General features: G+C 53.8%; 1 protein-coding gene across 1 annotated transcript; it reads right to left on the bottom strand.

Moving 5' to 3' along the window:
• Positions 1-1,418: 1,418 nt before the first annotated feature.
• METTL15 (methyltransferase 15, mitochondrial 12S rRNA N4-cytidine) lies at positions 1,419-23,818 on the bottom strand. Its single transcript, XM_078877736.1, has 9 exons — positions 23,771-23,818; positions 23,465-23,505; positions 18,432-18,758; positions 15,864-15,994; positions 13,853-14,044; positions 11,389-11,570; positions 10,190-10,344; positions 6,636-6,760; positions 1,419-2,955 (listed from the first exon to the last, which is right to left on the bottom strand). The coding sequence occupies exons 2-9, from the start codon at positions 23,486-23,488 to the stop codon at positions 2,733-2,735; spliced, it is 1,359 nt and encodes a 452-aa protein (XP_078733862.1). The 5' UTR covers positions 23,489-23,505; positions 23,771-23,818; the 3' UTR covers positions 1,419-2,732.
• Between the last annotated feature and the right edge of the window lie 858 nt (positions 23,819-24,676).

Here is a 24,676-nt window from a genome sequence, read left to right as displayed (position 1 = left end):
ACCACCACCAACAACCACCACCACCATCAACCACCACCACCATCAACCACCACCATCAACCACCACCAACCACCACCACCATCAACCACCACCACCATCATCAACCACCATCAATCAACCACCACCATCATCAACCACCATCATCAACCACCATCAATCAACCACCACCATCATCATCAACCACCATCATCAACCACCACCATCAACCACCACCAACCACCACCACCAACATCAACCACCATCACCATCAACCACCACTATCAACCACCACCACCACCACCATCAACCACCACCACCACTACCACCACCAACCACCACCACCATCAACCACCACCATCAACCACCACCATCAACCACCACCAACAACCACCACCACCATCAACCACCACCACCATCAACCACCACCACCATCAACCACCACCACCATCAACCACCACCAACCACCACCACCATCAACCACCACCACCATCAACCACCACCACCATCATCAACCACCATCAATCAACCACCACCATCATCAACCACCACCAACCACCACCACCAACCACAACCGGTGCCCTTTCTTCCACACTCAAGTTTCCCCTCTGCCTGCTCCATTCACCCCTCGGTACCCTTCAAGCAAAACCCCCCCTCCCCTTTCCCCCCCCCTCCCTCCCCCTCTCCCTCCTCCTCCCCTCTTCCTCCCTCCCTCTCACCTCCCTTTCCCCCCCCCTCCCTCCCCCTCCCCCCCCCTTTCCCCCCCTCCCTCCCCCTCTCCCTCCCCCCTCCTCCCTCCCCTTTCCCTCCCTCCCTCTCACCTCCCTTTCCCCCCCCTCCCTCCCCCTCTTGCTCCCTCCTCGCTCCCCTCCCTCCCCCCTCCCTCCCCTCTCCCCTCTCGCTCCCGCCCTCCTCTCCTCCCCCCTCCCTGCCCGCTCTCCCCCCCCCTCTCCCTCTCCCCTCCCTCCCCCCCTCTCCCCCCCCTCCCTCACCTCTCCCCTCCCCCTCCCTCCCCTCTCCCTCCCCTCTCTCCCTCCCCCTCCCTGCCCCCTCCCCTCTCCCTCCCTCCCTCCCCTCTCCCCCCCCTCTCCCCTCCCTCCTCCCTCCCTCACCTCTCCCTCCCCTCTCCCTCCTCCTCCCCCTCTCCCCCCCCCTCCCCTCTCCCTCCCTCCCCTCTTCCTCCCCTCTTCCTCCCTCTCCCTCCCTCCCTCCCCTCTCGCCCCCTCCCTCCCCTCCCCTTCCCCCCCCTCCCTCCCCCTCCCCTCTCCCCCTCCCTCCCTCCCCCCCCTCCCCTCCCCCCCCCTCCCTCCCCCCTCTCCCCCCTTCTCCTCATCTTCCTCCCCCGGGCAGCCACAACATTTACAACGTGGGCCCCGTGACGACTTTCCCCGGTGATGACGTGGCCCAGCATCGTCGGGCAAATCGCGAATCAACCCCGACCATGCTCCACGCCACGTTCCGTTCACCGCGGAAAAACCTCGGCAAGCGAACCCAGGCAAACAAACTAATAAAAAAATAAAAAAATACGTGCGTTATGGGTGACGCATTCATACCGACGGCGATCGAACGGGAATTTTTATTTTATATTACGAAGAATATTTCGCGAAAGCCGCACCGCGCTTTAAGTCCTGGGGAGGGGCGGCCACGGTGGTTGTGAGATGTTGACTACCTCGCCCGGTACGCAGGAGGTCGTAGGTTCCATCCCAACCCTGACGCCTGCTGCTGCTGTAGATTTGGAGTCTGCGTGTCTCTCATCATCACGGTGGCTAGGAGATGTTCACTACCTCGCCTGGTACGCAGGAGGTCGTGGGTTCCATCCCTACCCCTGACATCACGGTGGGGAGATGTTGACTACCTCGCCTGGTCTGCAGGAGGTCGTGGGTTCCATTCCGACCCTGACGCCTGCTGCTGCTGCTGTAGATTTGGAGTCTGCGTATCTCTCTCATCATCATCACGGTGGCTAGGAGATGTTGACTACCTCGCCTGGTCTGCAGGAAGTCGTGGGTTCGATCCCGACTCTTTGACGCCTGCTGCTGCTGTAGATGTGTAGTCTGCGTCTCTCTCTCATCATCACGGTGGCTAGGAGATGTTGACTACCTCGCCTGGTCTACAGGAGGTCGTGGGTTCCATCCCGACTCTGACGACGCCTGTTGCTGCTGTTGTAGATTTGAAATCTGTGTGTCTCTCTCTCATCATCATCATCACGGTGGCTATGAGATGTTGACTACCTCGCCTGGTACACAGGAGGTCGTGGGTTCCATCCTGACCACTGACGACTGCTGCTGCTGTAGATTTGGAGTCTGCGTGAGTGAATGTGAGAGTGTGTGAGAGTGAGTGTGTGAGTGAGTGAGTTAGTGTGTGAGTGTATGAGTGAGTGTATAAGTGAGTGTGTGAGTGAGTGTGTGAGTGTATGAGTGAGTGTGTGAGTGAGTGTGTGAGTGAGTGTGTGAGTGAGCGTATGAGTCAGTGAATGTGTGAGTGAGTGCATGGGTGAGTGTGTGAGTGAGTGTGTGAGTGAGTGTATGAGTGAGTGTGTGAGTGAGCGTGTGAGTGGGTGAGTGTGTGAATGAGTGTGTGAATGTGTGAGAGTGTTTGAGAGTGAGTGTATGAGTGAGTGTATGAGTGAGTTAGTGTGTGAGTGTATGAGTGTGTGCGTGTGTGTGCTCGTGTGTGCGTGTGTGCGTGTGTGCGTGCGTGTGTGCGTGCATGCGTCACCCCACCACCACCACCACCACCCCCCGCACCACCCCCTCTCTTCACAGCTTGACGGCCGTCCTCAGCTTGGCGGAGCGAGCTCGTGGGTTGTCGCGCACCTCCAACTCGCCGGGGTAGATCACAGCGGGTGACGTCAATGCCCGGAACCTCTTCCTCGTACTCCTCGTCGGAGTCGGAGTCTCCGTGGAATCTCGGGCAGCCTCCTCCTCCACCTCATCGTCCTCTTTGTCGCCGTAGGGGAAGCGTCCGTGTCTGTCCCTCTGGCTGGAATGGGGCAGCGTGAAAGTCGGACGCGGGGCTCAACGATTTTGGGGGGGTGGGGGAGAAATATCTGAATGCGATTTTTAAAGATGGTTTTTTCGGTAAAGTCACGTAGGTGAAAATAAAATAAAAAAGTAAAATGAAAATAAAACAAAAAATGAAAATAAAAAAGTAAAATAAAAATAAAATAAAAAAGTAAGATAAAAATAAAAAAAATAAGTAAAAAAAAGTAAATGAAAATAACAAAAATAAAATTAAAAAGTAAAATAAAATAAGTAAAATAAAAATCAAATGAAAAATAAATGTTTTTCTTTTTATTTTTAATTTTATTTCCACCTACCTTGCAGCCACGAAAACTTAAAATCTAGAATATTTCGCGATCGCCATTCGATTAGCGACGATATTTTTTCAAGCCGAGCGACAGTTCAAATGTTCACCGCGTGACAGATTTAAAACACGCGATGGTGGAGCAGCCTCCTCATCCACCACCTCCTCGTCCTCTTTGTCGTCGTAGGGGAAGCATCCGTGCCTGTCCCTCTGGCTGGAATGGGGCAGCGTGAAAGTTTGATGCGGGGCTCAATGATTTTGGGTGGGTAAATATCCGACTGCGATTTTTAAAGATGTTTCGCGATCCATACGCTTTGGTTTTTTCGGTAAAGTCACGTAGGTGAAAATAAAAGAGAAAAGTAAAATGAAAAATAATGAAATTAAAAAATAATGAAATAAAGAAAAAATAAAGTGAAATACAAATAAAATAAAAAATTTAAATAATTACAAAAAATGGAAAAATACAAATAAACAAAGTTCCATACAAATAAAATAAAAAGTAAAATTAAAAATAAAACAAAAAGTGAAATACAATAAATGAATAAAGTGGAATTTAAACAAAAAGTAAAATGGAAATAAAATAAAAAAATAAAATAAAAAAGAAAAATAAAATAAAAAAGTTAAATAAAACTAAATAAATAAAGTTAAATACAAATAAAATACAAAATCACCCACCCACTCACCACCCACCCACTCACCCACCCACCCACTCACCCACCCACCCACCCACCCACCACCCACCCACCCACCCACTCACCCACCCACCCACTCACCCAACCCACCCACCCACCCACCCACTCACCCACCCACTCACCCACCCACCCACCCACTCACCCACCCACCCACCACCCACCCACTCACCCACTCACCCACCCACCCACTCACCCACCCACCCACCCACCCACTCACTCACCCACCCACTCACCCACTCACCCACTCACCCACCCACCCACTCACCCACCCACCCACTCACCCACCCACCCACTCACCACCCAACCACTCACCCACCCACTCACTCAAACACCCACCCACCCACTCACCCACCCACCCACTCACTCAAACACCAACCCACTCACTCAAACACCCACCCACCCACCCACTCACCCACCCACCCACCCACCCACCCACCCACCCACTCACTCACCCACCCACTCACCCACTCACCCACCCACTCACCGACCCACCCACTCACCCACCCACCCACCCACACACCCACCCACTCACTCACCCACTGACTCACCCACCCCACCCACTCACCCACCCACTCACCCACCAACCCACTCACCCACCAACTCACCCACCAACCCACTCACCCACCCACCCACTCACCCACCCACCCACCCACTCACTCACCCACCCACCCACCACCCACCCACTCACCCACCCACCCACTCACCCCACCCACCCACTCACCCACCCACCCACTCACCCACTCACCGACCCACTCACCCACTCACCCACCCACCCACTCACCCACTCATCAACTCACCCACTCATCCACTCACCCACCCACCCACCCACCCACTCACCCACCCACCCACCCACTCACCCACCCACCCACTCACCCACCCACCCACTCACCACCCAACCACTCACCCACCCACTCACTCAAACACCCACCCACCCACTCACCCACCCACCCACTCACTCAAACACCAACCCACTCACTCAAACACCCACCCACCCACTCACCCACCCACCCACCCCACTCACCCACCCACCCACCCACCCCACTCACTCACCCACCCACTCACCCACTCACCCACCCACTCACCGACCCACCCACTCACCCACCCACCCACACACCCACCCACTCACTCACCCACTGACTCACCCACCCACCCACTCACCCACCCACTCACCCACCAACCCACTCACCCACCAACTCACCCACCCACCCACTCACCCACCCACCCACCCACTCACCCACCCACCCACCCACTCACCCACCCACCCACCCACCCACTCACCCACCCACCCACCCACCCACCCACTCACCCACCCACCCACCCACCCACTCACCCACCCACCCACTCACCCACCCACCCACTCACCCACTCACCCACCCCACTCACCCACTCACCCACCCACTCACCCACTCACCCACTCATCAACTCACCCACTCATCCACTCACCCACCCACCCACCCACTCACCCACCCACTCACCCACTCACCCACCAACCCACCAACCCCCCACTCACCCACCCACCCACTCAAACACCCACCAACTCACTCAAACACCCACCCACCAACTCCCTCAAACACCCACCCACCCACCCACTCACCCACTCACCCACCCACCCACTCACCCACCCATCAACCCACCAACCCCCCACTCACCCACCCACTCACTCACCCACCCACCCACTCACTCACTCAAACACCCACTCACCCACCCACCAACCCACCAACCCCCCACTCACCCACCCACTCACCCACCCACCCACCCACTCACCCACTCACCCACCCACCCACCCACTCACCCACCCACCCACCCACTCACCCACCCACCCACCCACCCACTCACTCACCCACCAACCACCCACCAACTCACCCACCCACCCACTCACCCACCCACTCAAACACCCACCCATTCACTCAAACACCCACCCACCCTCCCACCCACCCACTCACCCACCCACTCACTCACCCACCCACCCACCCACTCACCCACTCACCCACTCAAACACCCACCCACTCACTCAAACACCCACCCACCCACTCACCCACCCACCCACCCACTCACCCACCCACTCACTCACCCACCAACCACCCACCAACTCACCCACCCACTCACCCACCCACCCACTCACCCACCCACTCAAACACCCACCCATTCACTCAAACACCCACCCACCCTCCCACCCACCCACTCACCCACCCACTCACTCACCCACCCACCCACCCACCCCACCCACCCACCCACTCACCCACTCAAACACCCACCCACTCACTCAAACACCCACCCACCCACTCACCCACCCACCCACCCACTCACTCACTCACTCACCCACCCACCCACCCACCCACCCACCCACTCACTCACCCACCCACTCACCCACCCACCCACCCACTCACCCACCCACCCACCCACCCACTCACCCACCCACCCACTCACCCACCCACCCACCCACTCACCCACCCACCCACCCACTCACCCACCACCCCCACCCACCCACCCACTCACCCACCCACCCACCCACTCACCCACCCACCCACCCACCCACCCACTCACCACCCACCCACTCACCACCCACCCACCAACCCACCCACTCACCCACTCACCCACCCACCCACTCACCCACCCACCCACTCACCCACCCACCCACCCACCCACTCACCCACCCACCCTCACCTCTTCCATATCTGGTGGCGGGAGGCCATGTTGTGCTTCTCCGTCATGGGCACGCCCATGATGAAGCGCTTCACGATGCGGTCCTCCAGCGAGTGGAAGGAGATCGCAGCCAGACGGCCTCCGGGCTGAGACATGCGGGGGACACGCGGCGGACACAGTCTAAGGGTCTGTGGGTCTCTGTGTGGTGAGTCTGTGGGTCTCTGTGTGGTGAGTCTGTGGGTCTCTGTGGGTCTCTGTGTGGTGAGTCTAAGGGTCTGTGGGTCTCTGTGTGGTGAGTCTGTGGGTTTCTGTGGGTCTCTGTGTGGTGAGTCTGTGGGTCTCTGTGTGGTGAGTCTGTGGGTCTCTGTGGGTCTCTGTGTGGTGAGTCTGTGGGTCTCTGTGTGATGAGTCTGTGGGTCTCTGTGTGGTGAGTCTGTGGGTGTCTATGTGATGAGTCTGTGGGTCTCTGTGTGGTGAGTCTGTGGGTCTCTGTGGGTCTCTGTGTGGTGAGTCTGTGGGTTTCTGTGGGTCTCTGTGTGGTGAGTCTGTGGGTCTCTGTGGGTCTCTGCGTGGTGAGTCTGTGGGTCTCTGTGTGGTGAGTCTGTGGGTCTCTGCGTGATGAGTCTGTGGGTCTCTGTGTGGTGAGTCTGTGGGTCTCTGTGGGTCTCTGTGTGGTGAGTCTGTGGGTCTCTCTGTGGTGAGTCTGTGGGTCTCTGTGGGTCTCTGTGTGGTGAGTCTGTGGGTCGCTGTGGGTCTCTGTGTGGTGAGTCTGTGGGTCTCTGTGTGGTGAGTCTGTGGGTCTCTGTGGGTCTCTGTGTGGTGAGTCTAAGTGTCTGTGGGTCTCTGTGTGGTGAGTCTGTGGGTCTCTGTGTGGTGAGTCTGTGGGTCTCTGTGGGTCTCTGTGTGATGAGTCTGTGGGTCTCTGCGTGATGACTCTGTGGGTCTCTGTGTGGTGAGTCTGTGGGTCTCTGTGGGTCTCTGTGTGGTGAGTCTGTGGGTCTCTGTGTGGTGAGTCTGTAGGTCTCTGTGGGTCTCTGTGTGGTGAGTCTGTGGGTCTCTGTGGGTCTCTGTGTGGTGAGTCTGTGGGTCTCTGTGGGTCTCTGTGTGGTGAGTCTGTGGGTCTCTATGGGTCTCTGTGTGGTGAGTCTGTGGGTCTCTGTGTGGTGAGTCTGTGGGTCTCTGTGTGGTGAGTCTGTGGGTCTCTGCGTGGTGAGTCTGTGGGTCTCTGTGTGATGAGTCTGTGGGTCTCTATGTGATGAGTCTGTGGGTCTCTATGTGATGCGTCTGTGGGTCTCTATGTGATGAGTCTGTGGGTCTCTGTGTGGTGAGTCTGTGGGTCTCTGTGTGGTGAGTCTGTGGGTCTCTGTGGGTCTCTGTGTGATGAGTCTGTGGGTCTCTGCGTGATGACTCTGTGGGTCTCTGTGTGGTGAGTCTGTGGGTCTCTGTGGGTCTCTGTGTGGTGAGTCTGTGGGTCTCTGTGTGGTGAGTCTGTAGGTCTCTGTGGGTCTCTGTGTGGTGAGTCTGTGGGTCTCTGTGTGGAGAGTCTGTGGGTCTCTGTGGGTCTCTGTGTGGTGAGTCTGTGGGTCTCTGTGGGTCTCTGTGTGGTGAGTCTGTGGGTCTCTATGGGTCTCTGTGTGGTGAGTCTGTGGGTCTCTGTGTGGTGAGTCTGTGGGTCTCTGTGTGGTGAGTCTGTGGGTCTCTGTGTGATGAGTCTGTGGGTCTCTATGTGATGAGTCTGTGGGTCTCTGTGTGATGAGTCTGTGGGTCTCTGTGTGATGAGTCTGTGGGTCTCTGTGTGATGAGTCTGTGGGTCTCTGTGTGATGAGTCTGTGGGTCTCTGTGTGATGAGTCTGTGGGTCTCTGTGTGATGAGTCTGTGGGTCTCTGTGTGGTGAGTCTGTGGGTCTCTGTGTGGTGAGTCTGTGGGTCTCTGTGTGGTGAGTCTGTGGGTCTCTGTGTGGTGAGTCTGTGGGTCTCTGTGTGGTGAGTCTGTGGGTCTGTGTGTGGTGAGTCTGTGGGTCTCTGTGTGTCTCTGCGTGTCTCTGCGTGTCTCTGTGTGGTGAGTCTGTGTGTCTCTGTGTGGTGAGTCTGTGTGTCTCTGCGTGGGTCTCTGGATCTCTGTGTGTGTCTCTGTGTGTCTCTATGTGATGAGTCTGTGTGTCTCTGCGTGATGAGTCTGCGTGTCTCTGCGTGTCTCTGTGTGTCTCTCTGCGTGTCTCTGCGTGTCTCTGCATCTCTCTGCGTCTCTCTGCGTGTCTCTGTGTCTCTGCGTGTCTCTCTGCGTGTCTCTCTGCGTGTCTGTGTGTCTCTCTGCGTGTCTCTGCGTGTCTCTGTGTGTCTCTGCGTGTCTCTCTGCGTGTCTGTGTGTCTCTCTGCGTGTCTCTGCGTGTCTCTGTGTGTCTCTCTGCGTGTCTCTGCGTGTCTCTGCATCTCTCTGCGTCTCTCTGCGTGTCTCTGTGTCTCTGCGTGTCTCTCTGCGTGTCTCTCTGCGTGTCTGTGTGTCTCTCTGCGTGTCTCTGCGTGTCTCTGTGTGTCTCTGCGTGTCTCTGCGTGATGAGTATCTGTGTCTCTGCGTGTCTCTGTGCGTGTCTCTGCGTGTCTCTGCGTGTCTCTGCGTCTCTGCGTGTCTCTGCGTCTCTCTGTGTGTCTCTGCGTGTCTCTGTGCGTGTCTCTGCGTGTCTCTGCGTGTCTCTGTGTCTCTGCGTGTCTCTGTGTCTCTGCGTGTCTCTGCGTGTCTCTGTGTGTCTCTGCGTGTCTCTATGTAATGAGTCTGTGGATCTCTCTGTGGGTCTCTCTGCGTGTGTCTCTGACTCTCTGCGTCTCTCTGCGTGTCTCTGCGTGTCTCTGCGTGATGAGTCTCTGTGTCTCTGCGTGTCTCTGCGTGTGTCTCTGTGTCTCTGCGTCTCTCTGCGTGTCTCTGTGTGTCTCTGTGTGTCTGTGTCTCTGCGTGTCTCTGCGTGTCTCTGCGTGTCTCTGTCTCTCTGCGTCTCTCTGCGTGTCTCTGCGTGTCTCTGCGTGATGAGTCTCTCTGCCTCTGCGTGTATCTCTGCGTGTCTCTGTGTCTCTGCGTGTCTCTGTGTGTCTCTATGTAATGAGTCTGAGTGTCTCTGCGTCTCTCTGCGTGTCTCCGTGTGTCTCTCTGTGTCTCTGTGTCTCTCTATGTGATGAGTCTGTGTGTCTCTGCGTGTCTCTGCGTCTCTCTGCGTGTCTCTCTGCGTGTGCCTCTGCGTGTCTCTGCATCTCTCTGCATCTCTCTGCGTGTCTCTGCGTGTCTCTGCGTCTCTCTGCGTGTCTCTGTGTCTCTGCGTGTCTCTGCGTGTCTCTGCGTGTCTCTGTCTCTCTGCGTCTCTCTGCGTGTCTCTGCGTGTCTCTGCGTGATGAGTCTCTCTGCCTCTGCGTGTATCTCTGCGTGTCTCTGTGTCTCTGCGTGTCTCTGCGTCTCTCTGCGTGTCTCTCTGCGTGTGCCTCTGCGTGTCTCTGCGTGTGCCTCTGCGTGTCTCTGCATCTCTCTGCATCTCTCTGCGTGTCTCTGTGTCTCTGCGTGTCTCTGCGTGATTCGCCCGCGGGCCTACCGACCTTGAGGTATGTGGCGGCCGCGCGAAGTCCGGCGAGCAGCTCGTTGAGCTCGTCGTTGACGAAGATCCGCAGGGCCTGGAAGGTCCGCGTGGCCACGTGGGCCGGGCGGCCCAACGCGTCCCTCTGGGTCAACACGGCACGAGGGGGCACGGCCCCTACACGCGACAAGCCACACGCGACGACGAGACGCACCACGCCGACAACAACAACGTCGCGTGTGTGTGGGGCATCGTGACCACCATGACGATGATTGTGACGGCTGTGATGATGGTTGTGACGACGATTGTGATGGTTGTGACGATGATTGTGACGGCTGTGACGACGATTGTGACTGTGACGACGATTGTGACTGTGACGATGATTGTGACGATGATTGTGATGGTTGTGACGCTGATTGTGACGTTGATTGGGACGACGATTGTGATGATTGTGAAGATGATTGTGACGATTGTGATGATGATTGTGACGATGATTGTGATGATGATTGTGATGCTGATTGTGATGACGATTGTGATGATGATTGTGACGATGATTGTGACGACGATTGTGATGATGATTGTGACGATGATTGTGACAATGGTTGTGACGATGATCGTGACGACGATTGTGAAGATGATTGTGACGGCTGTGACGATGATTGTGACGGCTGTGACGATGATTGTGATGATTGTGAAGATGATTGTGACGGCTGTGACGACGATTGTGACGATGATTGTGATGATGATTGTGATGATGATTGTGACGCTGATTGTGATGATGATTGTGATGATTGTGAAGATGATTGTGATGGCTGTGACAATGATTGTGACGATGACGATGATTGTGACGATTGTGACGATAATTGTGATGATTGTGACGATGGTTGTGACGATGACGCTGATTGTGATGATGATTGTTATGCTGATTGTGACAATGATTGTGACGACGATTGTGACGATGATTGTGATGATTGTGACGCTGATTGTGATGACGATTGTGACGACGATTGTGACGACGACTGTGACGACGATTGTGACGATGATTGTGACAATAATTCTGATGATAATTGTGACGATGATTATGACGATGATGACGATTGTGATGACGATTGCCACGGCAATTAAGATGACGATGTCGATGATGATTATGACAAACAAACTCCGCCCCTCCCCCCCCACCCTCTCCCCCCCCCCCCACCCCCCACCCCCCCCCCCACCCACCAGCCACCACCATCGCCAGCTGCCTTGTGCTCCGGATGGGCAGGCCGGCGGCTAGCACTTCGGCCACGGCGCGAGCCACGCGGCGTGAGCGTCGCTCCTCGCCGTAGCAACGCAGCACGGAGGCCAACGCCGACTCGGGCAGCCCGCAGAGAACATCGTAGGCGGTGGGGCTGTCACACTCGCTGTGACACACACAGTGTGAGACACACAGTGTGAGACACACAGTGTGACACACACAGTGTGAGACACACAGTGTGAGACACACAGAGTGACACACACAGTGTGAGACACACAGTGTGACACACACAGTGACACACACAGTGTGAGACACACAGTGACACACACAGTGTGAGACAGTGTGAGACACACACACAATGTGACACAGACACAGATCCCCCGTATAGCCTTAACAGACTGTAGGGGCAAGTGCTGTTAGCGAGCACCTATAAAGGCCGGAACGGTACACGAGGGGGTGGGTGGCCAGCACCACGCCCGACCGCCTTTGTCTCCCTAGTGGCGATATTTACACACCACACCAGGTACTCATTTGAGGCTGAGTCGACCTAGGAGAGGCCCAGGACCGGTTCAGATAATCGTCACTGGCGGTGTTGGCCGTGAGCGGGAATCGAACCCGGGTCGCCAGGTTCATAGCGCAGCGCGCTAACCGCTGCACTACCGCTCCCCACACACACAATGACACACACACAGTGACACACACACACAGTGACACACACACACACAGTGACACACACACACACAGTGACACACACAGTGACACGCACACACACAGTGACACACACACACACAGTGACACACACACACACACAGTGGCTCACACACAGTGAGACACACACACACACAGTGAGACACACACACAGTGACACACACACACACAGTGACACACACAGTGACACACACACACACACAGTGGCTCACACACACAGTGAGACACACACACACACAGTGAGACACACACACACAGTGACACACACAGTGACACACACACACACAGTGACACACACAGTGACACACACACAGTGACACACACACACAGTGTGTGAGACACACAGTGAGACACACACAGTGACACACACACAGTGACACACACACACACAGTGACACACACAGTGACACACACACAGTGACACACACACACAGTGTGAGACACACACAGTGTGAGACACACAGTGAGACACACACAGTGACACACACACAGTGACACACACACACAGTGACACCCACAGTGACACACACACAGTGACACACACACACAGTGACACACACACACAGTGACACACACAGTGAGACACACAGTGACACGCAGTGTGACACACACACACAGTGACACACACAGTGACACACACACACAGTGACACACACAGTGACACACACACAGTGACACACACACACAGTGTGAGACACACACAGTGTGAGACACACAGTGAGACACACACAGTGACACACACACAGTGACACACACACAATGACACACACACAGTGACACACACACACAGTGACACACACACACAGTGTGAGACACACACAGTGTGAGACACACAGTGAGACACACACAGTGAGACACACACAGTGACACACACACAGTGACACACACACACAGTGACACACACAGTGACACACACACAGTGACACACACACACACACAGTGACACACACAGTGAGACACACAGTGACACGCAGTGTGACACACACACACAGTGACACACACAGTGACACACACACACAGTGACACACACAGTGACACACACACAATGACACACACACACAGTGATACACACACACAGTGACACACACAGTGACACACACACACAGTGACACACACAGTGACACACACACACAGTGACACACACACACAGTGACACACACAGTGACACACACAGTGACACACACACACAGTGACACACACACAGTGACACACACACACAGTGACACACACACACAGTGACACACACACACACAGTGACACACACACACACAGTGACACACACACACAGTGATACACACAGTGACACACGCTGTGACACACACACACACGAAGATGAAGATCCTTCCCAGCCTCACCGCTCCCCGCCCAGCCCCAACCTCACCACTCCCAGCCCCACCGCTCCCCGCCCAGCCCCACCCAGCCCCACCCAGCCCCACCACTCCCCACCCAGCCCCAGCCTCACCACTCCCCACCCACCTCACCACTCCCCACCCAGCCCCAGCCTCACCACTCCCCACCCAACCTCACCACTCCCAGCCCCAGCCCCACCCAGCCCCAACCTCACCACTCCCCACCCACCTCACCACTCCCCACCCAGCCGCACCTCACCGCTCCCCGCCCATGCGCATGTCCAGCGGCCCGTCTCTGCTGAGCGAGAACCCCAACCTCACCACCCAGCCCCAACCTCCCCACCCAGCCTCACCACCCAGCCCCACCCAGCCCCACCCAGCCCCACCTCACCGCTCCCCGCCCATGCGCATGTCCAGCGGCCCGTCTCTGCTGAGCGAGAACCCTCTCCGCGCCTCGTCCATTTGCAGCGACGAGCAGCCGGCGTCGATGAGGACTCCGTCGAGCGAGCCGGGAGCCACCCCGGCCCCGCTCAGCAACGTGGGCAACTCAGAGAAGCGTCCCAGCAGGGCACGGAGCGAGCCGCTGGCGGGGTGAGGGAGGGGCGGTGAGTGGGGGGAGAGGGGGGAGCGGTGAGTGTGTGTGAGTGTGTGAGTGTGTGTGTGTGAGTGTGTGAGTGTGTGTGTGCGTGTGTGTGTGCGTGTGTGTGTGAGTGTGTGAGTGAGTGTGAGTGTGTGAGTGAGTGTGTGCACAGCAACGTGGGCAACTCAGAGAAGCGACCCAGCAGGGCACGGAGCGAGCCGCTGGGGGGGTGAGGGAGGGGCGATGAGTGGGAGAGAGGGGGGGGGTGAGTGGGAGTATGTGAGTGTGTGAGTGTGTGTGTGAGTGTGTGTGTGTGCATGTGTGTGTGCGTGCATGTGTGTGTGTACATGTGTGCGTGTGAGTGTGTGAGTGTGTGTGTGAGTGTGTGTGAGTGTGTGAGTGAGTGTGTGTGTGTGTGTGAGTGTCTGTGTGTGTGAGTGAGTGTGTGTATGTGTGTGTATGTGTGTGGGAGTATGAGTGTATGAGTGTGTGTGCGTGTGTGCGAGTGTGTGAGTGTGTGAGTGTGTGTGAGTGTGTGTGTGAGTGTGTGTGTGAGTGTGTGTGAGTGTGTGAGTGAGTGTGTGTGTGTTAGTGTGTCTGTGTATATGTGTGCGTGCGTGTGTGTGTGTGTGTGTGAGTGTGTGTGTGTGAGTGTATGTGTGTGCATGTGTGTGTGCGTGCATGTGTGTGTGCGTGTGTGTGTACGTGTGTGCGTGTGTGTGTGCCTGTGTGTGTGTGTGCGCGTGTGTGTCTGCGCGTGTGTACGTGTGTGTGTGTGCATGTGTGCTTGTGTGTGCGCGTGCGCGTGTGCGCGTGTGCACGTGCGTGTGCGTGTGTAGACACACACACACACGCACGCATGCACGGTGCTTCAAAGAAATGTGAACACTGAAACGGGACGATCGTGCAATCCCTATAACATTATAGTTACATTGTTATTATGGACAATCCCTATAACATTATAGTTACATTGTTATTATGGACAATCCCTATAACATTATAGTTACATGATTGCTAAAGACAATGCACACATCAGTAATATTATACTATTATCTAGTGGTCTAGTGACACTGCTGTTGAAACTAGGCCATCAAGAAGGCTGCTTTTCCTTCTGATGAAGGCCAATCAGTTTCAAAGACAACGCAAATATTATAATCAGAGCGGGTTCCACCGTGCGCTGAGTGAGCCACACACAGAGAGAGAGAGAGCGGGTTCCCCCGTGCGCTGAGTGAGCCACACAGAGAGAGAGAGAGCGGGTTCCCCCGTGCGCTGAGTGAGCCACACAGATGAGTCAGAGCGGGTTCCACCGTGCGGTGAGTGAGCCACACAGATGAGTCAGAGCGAGTTTCCCCGTGCGGTGAGTGAGCCACACAGATGAGTCAGAGCGAGTGTTCCCCGTGCGCTGAGTGAGCCACACAGAGGCACACAGAGCGAGTTCCACCGTGCGCTGAGTGAGCCACACAGAGCCACACAGAGCGAGTGTTCCCCGTGCGCTGAGTGAGCCACACAGAGGCACACAGAGCGAGTGTTCCCCGTGCGCTGAGTGAGCCACACAGAGCCACACAGAGCGAGTGTTCCCCGTGTACCCGTGCGCTGAGTGAGCCACACAGAGCGAGTGTTGCCCGTGTACCCGTGCGCTGAGTGAGCCACACAGAGCCACACAGAGCGAGTGTTCCCCGTGTGCTGAGTGAGCCACACAGAGCCACACAGAGCGAGTGTTCCCCGTGCGCTGAGTGAGCCACACAGAGGCACACAGAGCGAGTGTTCCCCGTGCGCTGAGTGAGCCACACAGAGCCACACAGAGCGAGTGTTCCCCGTGTACCCGTGCGATTTAGCCAGGTCTTGAGCCAGCTGAAAGGAGCGCGGATCGCGATCGAGAGCCACCACGTGAGCGCCCGTGCCGAGCAGGGCGCGTGCGTGTCCACCCGCACCAAACGTCATGTCCAGAATCACCTGGAGACACGCACGGGCAGATACGTATAGTGTAGTGTGTAGTGTAGTGTGTAGTGTAGTGTAGTAGTGTGTAGTGTAGTGTGTATAGTGTAGTGTGTAGTGTAGTGTACAGTGTAGTGTAGTGTGTAGTGTAGTGTGTAGTGTAGTGTGTAGTGTAGTGTAGTAGTGTGTAGTGTATAGTGTAGTTTATAGTGTAGTGTAGTGTGTAGTGTAGTGTGTAGTGTAGTGTGTAGTGTAGTGTAGTAGTGTGTAGTGTATAGTGTAGTTTATAGTGTAGTGTAGTGTGTAGTGTAGTAGTGTAGTGTAGTAGTGTGTAGTGTAGTGTGTATAGTGTAGTGTGTAGTGTAGTGTACAGTGTAGTGTAGTGTGTAGTGTAGTGTGAAGTGTAGTGTGTAGTGTAGTGTAGTAGTGTGTAGTGTATAGTGTTGTTTATAGTGTAGTGTAGTGTGTAGTGTAGTGTGTAGTGTAGTGTGTAGTGTAGTGTAGTGTGTAGTGTATAGTGTATAGTGTAGTGTAGTGTGTAGTGTAGTGTAGTGTGTAGTTTATAGTGTAGTGTAGTGTGTAGTGTAGTGTAGTAGTGTGTAGTGTATAGTGTAGTTTATAGTGTAGTGTAGTGTGTAGTGTAGTAGTGTAGTAGTGTAGTGTATAGTGTGTAGTGTAGTGTGTAGTGTAGTGTATAGTGTAGTGTAGTTTATAGTGTAGTGTGTAGTGTAGTGTGTAGTGTAGTGTAGTAGTGTAGTGTAGTGTATAGTGTAGTTTATAGTGTAGTGTAGTGTGTAGTGTAGTAGTGTAGTGTGTAGTGTAGTGTGTAGTGTAGTGTATAGTGTGTAGTGTAGTAGTGTAGTGTGTAGTGTAGTGTAGTAGTGTAGTGTATAGTGTGTAGTGTAGTGTGTAGTGTAGTGTATAGTGTAGTGTAGTTTATAGTGTAGTGTGTAGTGTAGTGTGTAGTGTAGTAGTGTAGTGTAGTGTATAGTGTAGTAGTGTATAGTAGTGTAGTGTGTAGTGTAGTGTGTAGTGTAGTGTGTAGTGTAATGTGTAGTGTAGTAGTGTATAGTAGTGTAGTGTATAGTGTGTAGTATAGTGTAGTGTATAGTGTAGTGTAGTGTGTAGTGTAGTGTATAGTGTAGTGTAGTGTGTAGCGTAGTGTGTAGTGTACAGTGTAGTGTGTAGTGTAGTGTATAGTCGTGTAGAGTATAGTGTAGTAGTGTAGTAGTGTATAGTGTAGTGTATAGTGTAGTGTATAGTGTAGTGTGTAGTGTATAGTGTAATGTATAGTGTAGTGTATAGTGTAATGTATAGTGTAGTGTATAGTGTAGTGTGTAGTGTATAGTGTAATGTATAGTGCAGTGTAGTGTATAGTAGTGTAGTGTATAGTGTAGTGTATATTGTAGTGTATAGTGTAGTGCATAGTAGTGTAGTGTATAGTGTAGTGTAGTGTGAGTGTACAGTGTAGTGTGTAGTGTATAGTGTAGTGTATAGTGTAGTGTGTAGTGTAGTGTGTAGTGTATAGGAGTGTAGTGTAGTGTGTAGTATAGTGTGTAGTGTAGTGTATAGTGTAGTGTATAGTGTAGTGTATAGTGTAGTGTATAGTAGTGTATAGTGTAGTGTATAGTGTAGTGTATAGTGTATAGTAGTGTAGTGTAGTGTATAGTGTATAGTATAGTAGTGTATAGTGTAGCGTATAGTAGTGTAGTGTATAGTGTCGTGTATAGTAGTGTATAGTGTAGTGTATAGTGTATAGTAGTGTATAGTAGTGTATAGTGTAGTGTATAGTAGTGTAGTGTATAGTGTAGTGTATAGTAGTGTATAGTGTAGTGTGTAGTAGTATAGTGTAGTGTATAGTGTATAGTAGTGTATAGTGTAGTGTATAGTAGTGTATAGTGCAGTGTGTAGTAGTGTAGTGTATAGTGTATAGTAGTGTATAGTAGTGTATAGTGTAGTGCAGAGGTGGGACAAAGTCATTGTTATGCAAGTCCAAGTCGAGTCGCAAGTCATCAAATTCATGACTCGAGTCTGACTCGAGTCCAAGTCACATGACTCGAGTCCACATCTCATAGGTGGGACAAAGTCATTGTTATGCAAGTCCAAGTCGAGTCGCAAGTCATCAAATTCATGACTCGAGTCTGACTCGAGTCCAAGTCACATGACTCGAGTCCACACCTCTGGTGTAGTGTATAGTGTAGTGTGTAGTAGTGTAGTGTAGTGTATAGTGTATAGTAGTGTATAGTAGTGTATAGTGTATAGTAGTGTATAGTGTAGTGTATAGTGTAGTGTATAGTGTATAGTGTAGTGTATAGTAGTGTATAGTGTATAGTAGTGTATAGTGTAGTGTATAGTGTAGAGTGTAGTGTATAGTAGTGTATAGTGTATAGTAGTGTATAGTGTAGTGTATAGTGTAGAGTGTAGTGAGCCGTGAGCTGCAACCCGCCCCTCTCACCTGCCCCTCCGCCGGGCACAGGGCACCCAGCACCTCCCTCACCATCACCGGCTTGTGGCCCAGCAGGGCCACCTCCTGCCCCGGCTCCAACCTCGACTCCAACCCCGACTCCAACCCCGGCCTCACGTCGCATCCTCCTCGGGGCTCTGCCCGTGTCTCCCCTCCGTGTCCCCGTGTCTCCCCTCCGTGTCCCCGTGTCTCCCCTCCATGACCCCGTGTCTCCCCTCCGTGTCCTCGTGTCTCCCATCGTCTCTGCGTCTGTTGCCCCGCCGGAGGTGCGAGGGGTCTCAATATTCGGTGCCGGAGGCTCCAAGACGCAGCCCTGACCTGCACACGTCGGGATTCAGAATCTTGATCGATGGTCACGGAGGAATTCTATGAGTGTGGGACGGTCAGTGAGGGGTGGGTGGGTGAGTGAATAGGTGGGTGGGTGAGTGGGTGAGTGGGTGAGTGAGTTGGTGGGTGAGTGGGTGAGTGGGTGGGTGGATGGGTGAGTGGGTGAGTGGGTGAGTGAGTGGGTAGATGGGTGATTGAGTGGGTGAGTGGGCGAATGGGTGGGTTGGTGAGTGGGTGGGTAGGTGAGTGAGTGGGTAGGTGAGTGAGTGGGTGGGTGAGTGGGAGTGGGTGGGTGTGTGAGTGGGAGTGGGTGGATGAGTGGGTGGGTGGGTGAGAAGGTGGGTGGGTGAGTGGGTGGGTGAGTGGGTGAGTGGGTGGGTGGGTGAGTGAGTGGGTAGGTGGGTGATTGAGTGGGTGAGTGGGCGGATGGGTGGGTTGGTGAGTGAGTGGGTTGGTGAGTGGGTGGGTGAGTGGGTGAGTGGGTGGGTGAGTGGGTGAGTGGGTGGGTGAATGGGTGGGTCGGTGAGTGGGTGAGTGAGTGGATGAGTGGTTGGGTGAGTGGGTGAGGGAGTGGGTGAGTGGGTGGGTGATTAAGTGGGTGAGTGGACGGATGGGTAGGTGAGTGAGTGGGTGAGTGGGAGTGGGTGGGTGAGTGGGTGAGTGGGTGGGTTGGTGAGTGGGTGGGTAGGTGAGTGAGTGGGTAGGTGAGTGAGTGGGTGGGTGAGTGGGAGTGGGTGGGTGTGTGAGTGGGAGTGGGTGGATGAGTGGGTGGGTGGGTGAGAAGGTGGGTGGGTGAGTGGGTGGGTGAGTGGGTGAGTGGGTGAGTGAGTGGGTAGGTGGGTGATTGAGTGGGTGAGTGGGCGGATGGGTGGGTTGGTGAGTGAGTGGGTTGGTGAGTGGGTGGGTGAGTGGGTGAGTGGGTGGGTGAGTGGGTGAGTGGGTGGGTGAATGGGTGGGTCGGTGAGTGGGTGAGTGAGTGGATGAGTGGTTGGGTGAGTGGGTGAGGGAGTGGGTGAGTGGGTGGGTGATTAAGTGGGTGAGTGGACGGATGGGTAGGTGAGTGAGTGGGTGAGTGGGAGTGGGTGGGTGAGTGGGTGAGTGGGTGGGTGATTGAGTGGGTGATTGAGTGGGTGATTGAGTGGGTGAGTGGGTGGGTGAGTGGGTGAGTGGGTGGGTGGGTGGGTGGGTGAGTGGGTGGGTGAGTGGGTGGGTTGGTGAGTGGGTGGGTGGGTGAGTGGGTGGGTGAGTGGGTGGGTGAGTGGGTGAGTGAGTGGGTGAGTGGGTGGGTGGGTGAGTGGGTAAGTGGGTGGGTGAGTGGGTGGGTGAATGAATGTTTTGCTGTCACCTTCAGTGTTGTGGGTGAGTGACTGAGTGGGTGACTGCGATCAGTGTGTTGCTGTAGTTAACACCACTATAAACTACACTATACACTACACTATACACTACACTACACTACTATAAACTACACTATACACTAAACTATACACTACACTATACACTACACGAAACACTACACTATACACTACACTAATATACACTACACTATACACTACACTACTATACACTACTACACTACACTATACACTATACTACTATACACTACACTACTATACACTATACTACTATACACTACACTATACACTACACTACTATATTAGACTGAAAACGAATTTCTCTCAAATTGCTTCTTTTTGTTGTGAAGTTTCTTGGTTGTCTACGTACGGTGTGAAAGAAGTTCAACACACACACTACCCATAGACTCAACACTACCCATAGACTCAACACTACCCATAGACTCAACACAACCCATAGACTCAACACTGCCCATAGACTCAACACTACCCATAGACTCAACACTACCCATAGACTCAACACTGCCCATAGACTCAACACTGCCCATAGACTAACACTGCCCATAGACTAACATTGCCCATAGACTCAACACTACCCATAGACTCAACACTACCCATAGACTGAACACTGCCCATAGACTCAACACTGCCCATAGACTCAACACTGCCCATAGACTCAACACTACCCATAGACTCAACACTGCCCATAGACTCAACACTGCCCATAGACTCAACACTGCCCATAGACTCAACACTGCCCATAGACTCAACACTACCCATAGACTCAACACTGCCCATAGACTCAACACTGCCCATAGACTCAACACTGCCCATAGACTCAACACTACCCATAGACTCAACACTGCCCATAGACTCAACACTGCCCATAGACTCAACACTGCCCATAGACTCAACACTACCCATAGACTCAACACTGCCCATAGACTCAACACTACCCATAGACTCAACACTGCCCATAGACTCAACACTACCCATAGACTCAACACTACCTATAGACTAACACTGCCCATAGACTCAACATTACCCATAGACTCAACACTACCTATAGACTAACACTGCCCATAGACTAACACTGCCCATAGACTCAACACTACCCATAGACTCAACACTGCCCATAGACACAACACTGCCCATAGACTCAACACTGCCCATAGACTAACACTGCCCATAGACTCAACACTACCCATAGACTCAACACTGCCCATAGACTAACAAAACCCATAGACTCAACACTGCCCATAGACTCAACACTGCCCATAGACCCAACACTGCCCATAGACTCAACACTGCCCATAGACTCAACACTGCCCATAGACTCAACACTGCCCAGAGACTCAACACTGCCCATAGACTCAACACAACCCATAGACTCAACACTGCCCATAGACCCAACACTACCCATAGACTCAACACTGCCCATAGACTCAACACTACCCATAGACTCAACACTACCCATAGACTAACACTGCCCATAGACTAACACTGCCCATAGACTCAACACTACCCATAGACTCAACACTGCCCATAGACACAACACTGCCCATAGACTCAACACTGCCCATAGACTAACACTGCCCATAGACTCAACACTACCCATATACTCAACACTGCCCATAGACTCAACACTGCCCATAGACTCAACACTACCCATAGACTCAACACTGCCCATAGACTCAACACTGCCCATAGACCCAACACTACCCATAGACTCAACACTGCCCATAGACTCAACACTACCCATAGACTCAACACTACCCATAGACTCAACACTACCCATAGACTCAACACAACCCATAGACTCAATACTACCCATAGACTCAACACTGCCCATACACTCAACACTACCCATAGACTCAACACTGCCCATAGACTAACACTGCCCATAGACTCAACACTGCCCATAGACTCAACACTGCCCATAGACCCAACACTGCCCATAGACCCAACACTGCCCATAGACCCAGCACCGTCCATAGACTCAACACTGCCCATAGACTCAACACTGCCCATAGACTCAACACTGCCCATAGACTAACACTGCCCATAGACTAACACTGCCCATAGACTCAACACTACCCATAGACTCAACACTGCCCATAGACCCAGCACTGCCCATAGACTCAACACTGCCCATAGACTCAACACTACCCATAGACTCAACACTACCCATAGACTCAACACAACCCATAGACTCAATACTACCCATAGACTCAACACTGCCCATACACTCAACACTGCCCATAGACCCAACACTGCCCATAGACTCAACACTGCCCATAGACTCAACACTACCCATAGACTCAACACTGCCCATAGACCCAGCACTGCCCATAGACTCAACACTGCCCATAGACTCAACACTACCCATAGACTCAACACTACCCATAGACTCAACACTACCCATAGACTCAACACAACCCATAGACTCAATACTACCCATAGACTCAACACTGCCCATACACTCAACACTGCCCATAGACTCAACACTGCCCATAGACTCAACACTGCCCATAGACTCAACACTGCCCATAGACTCAACACTGCCCATAGACCCAACACTGCCCATAGACTAACACTGCCCATAGACTCAACACTGCCCATAGACTCAACACTGCCCATAGACCCAACACTGCCCATAGACTCAACACTGCCCATAGACTCAACACTGCCCATAGACCCAACACTGCCCATAGACTAACACTGCCCATAGACTCAACACTGCCCATAGACTCAACACTGCCCATAGACCCAAGACTGCCCATAGACTCAACACTGCCCATAGACTCAAAACTTCCCATAGACTCAGCACAGCCCAGAGACTCAACACTGCCCATAGACTCAACACTGCCCATAGACTCAACACTGCCCATAGACCCAACACTGCCCATAGACCCAACACTGCCCATAGACCCAGCACCGTCCATAGACTCAACACTGCCCATAGACTCAACACTGTCCATAGACTCAACACTACCCATAGACTCAACACTGCCCATAGACTCAACACTGCCCATAGACTCAACACTACCCATAGACTCAACACTGCCCGTAGACTCAACACTGCCCGTAGACTCAGCACTGCCCATAGACTCAACACTGCCCATAGACTCAACACTACCCATAGACTCAACACTACCCATAGACTAAACACTGCCCATAGACTCAACACTACCCATAGACTCAACACTACCCATAGACTCAACACTACCCATAGACCCAGCACTGCCCGTAGACTCAGCACTGCCCATAGACTCAACACTACCCATAGACCCAGCACTACCCATAGACTCAACACTGCCCACCTCAAGCACTCCACGCACGTACCCAGCATCGCAGACATGGCTCCATCTCCCACTCGGCAGTTCCTGTACGGAGCGAGCGGAGGGGAGGGAGGGGGAGTAAGAGGCTACACGGGGGAGCTTTGTCTGTGTATAGGTGCTGCTGCTACTCGCTACTGACAGCACTTGCCCCTACAGCCCTGCTAGAGGCTACACGGGGGAGCTTTGTCTGTGTATAGGTGCTGCTGCTACTCGCTACTGACAGCACTTGCCCCTACAGCCCTGTGAGAGGCTACACGGGGGAGCTTTGTCTGTGTAACAAGCCGACACTGTACGCGCGCACTGTACTCACAAGGCGACGGTCACGCGCTTGGCTGGGTGGGGGGTGGCACCGTCCTCTGGTGGCGTCCGGGTGGAAAACGCGCGAAACGTTTATAGTTCCGGGGACTAAAAACAAACTTTTCGTTCCGGCAAGATTAAAAAATGGTGGCCGTGTCAAATTCATAATGGCCGTGTCGGGTTGTGTGTGTGTGTGTAGGGGGCACAGGTGGTGCATCAGCCAGTCATCTCGGTCATCTCAGTCAGTCGACCCGTGGCACCTGCTGGGTCTGCCCCGTGACCTCCTCCTGCCAGCGGGCGTTCGACACTTCACGTGGCAGCCTCAAGGTGCACGTGGCCTGGCACAAGCGTCGTGGTGACGCCACCGCCACTTAGTGGAGAATGGCGGTTGTTGTTGTTGTTGTGCATTCGTCTGTGTGTATTCGTGTGTGTGTGTGTCCCTCAAAACAACCCCCTAACTCATCGTTGGTGCTGGATGGCAACGCTGTGGTGGCCGTGTCAGATTCATGATGGAGGGGGGAGGGACAATTTCTATTGGCAATTCCCCTAATGGCGTTCGTAGCCACCACAGTGGCCAAATGGGGGCTTTGGACGGGTGCCAAACCCCATTTGGCGGCGCCAGGAGATTGAATCTTCCAGAAGCAGCAAAAAGCCACTACGTGTGGCCACGTGGAATGTTCGAGCGCTCACTGCGGAGGAGAGGCTGCCACTCCTCTGTCGGGAGCTGGACCGGTACCGCCTGGATCTCTGTGGCATTCAGGAGGTCCGGTGGACCGGCTCTGGCTCCTGCCACCATGAGGGGTGGACAGTCCTCTACTCGGGGCAGGAGACTGCCAAAATAATGAAGGGGGGCGTGGGAGCGTGGCGGTGAGGTGTGGGTAGCTGTAAGCCCCAGGTTACTTTGGGCTCGCCTTCCCAT

This window comes from Lampetra fluviatilis, chromosome 48 (genome assembly GCF_964198595.1).
Source record: "Lampetra fluviatilis chromosome 48, kcLamFluv1.1, whole genome shotgun sequence".
NCBI lineage: Eukaryota > Metazoa > Chordata > Hyperoartia > Petromyzontiformes > Petromyzontidae > Lampetra > Lampetra fluviatilis.
This window is presented reverse-complemented; position numbering and strand designations above follow the sequence as displayed.

Bases quoted from the DNA above. Each gene is read 5' to 3' on its own strand.
- METTL15 (XM_078877736.1), bottom strand. From the start codon at position 23,488: ATGGAGCCATGTCTGCGATGCTGG. The intron at 10,345-11,388 runs GTGGGTGGGGGG...TGTCGCGTGTAG, and splicing joins GCTGGCGATGGTGGTGGCTG to GGGCCGTGCCCCCTCGTGCC. The intron at 2,956-6,635 runs GTGAGGGTGGGT...GCCCCATTCCAG, and splicing joins CGCCACCAGATATGGAAGAG to CCAGAGGGACAGACACGGAC.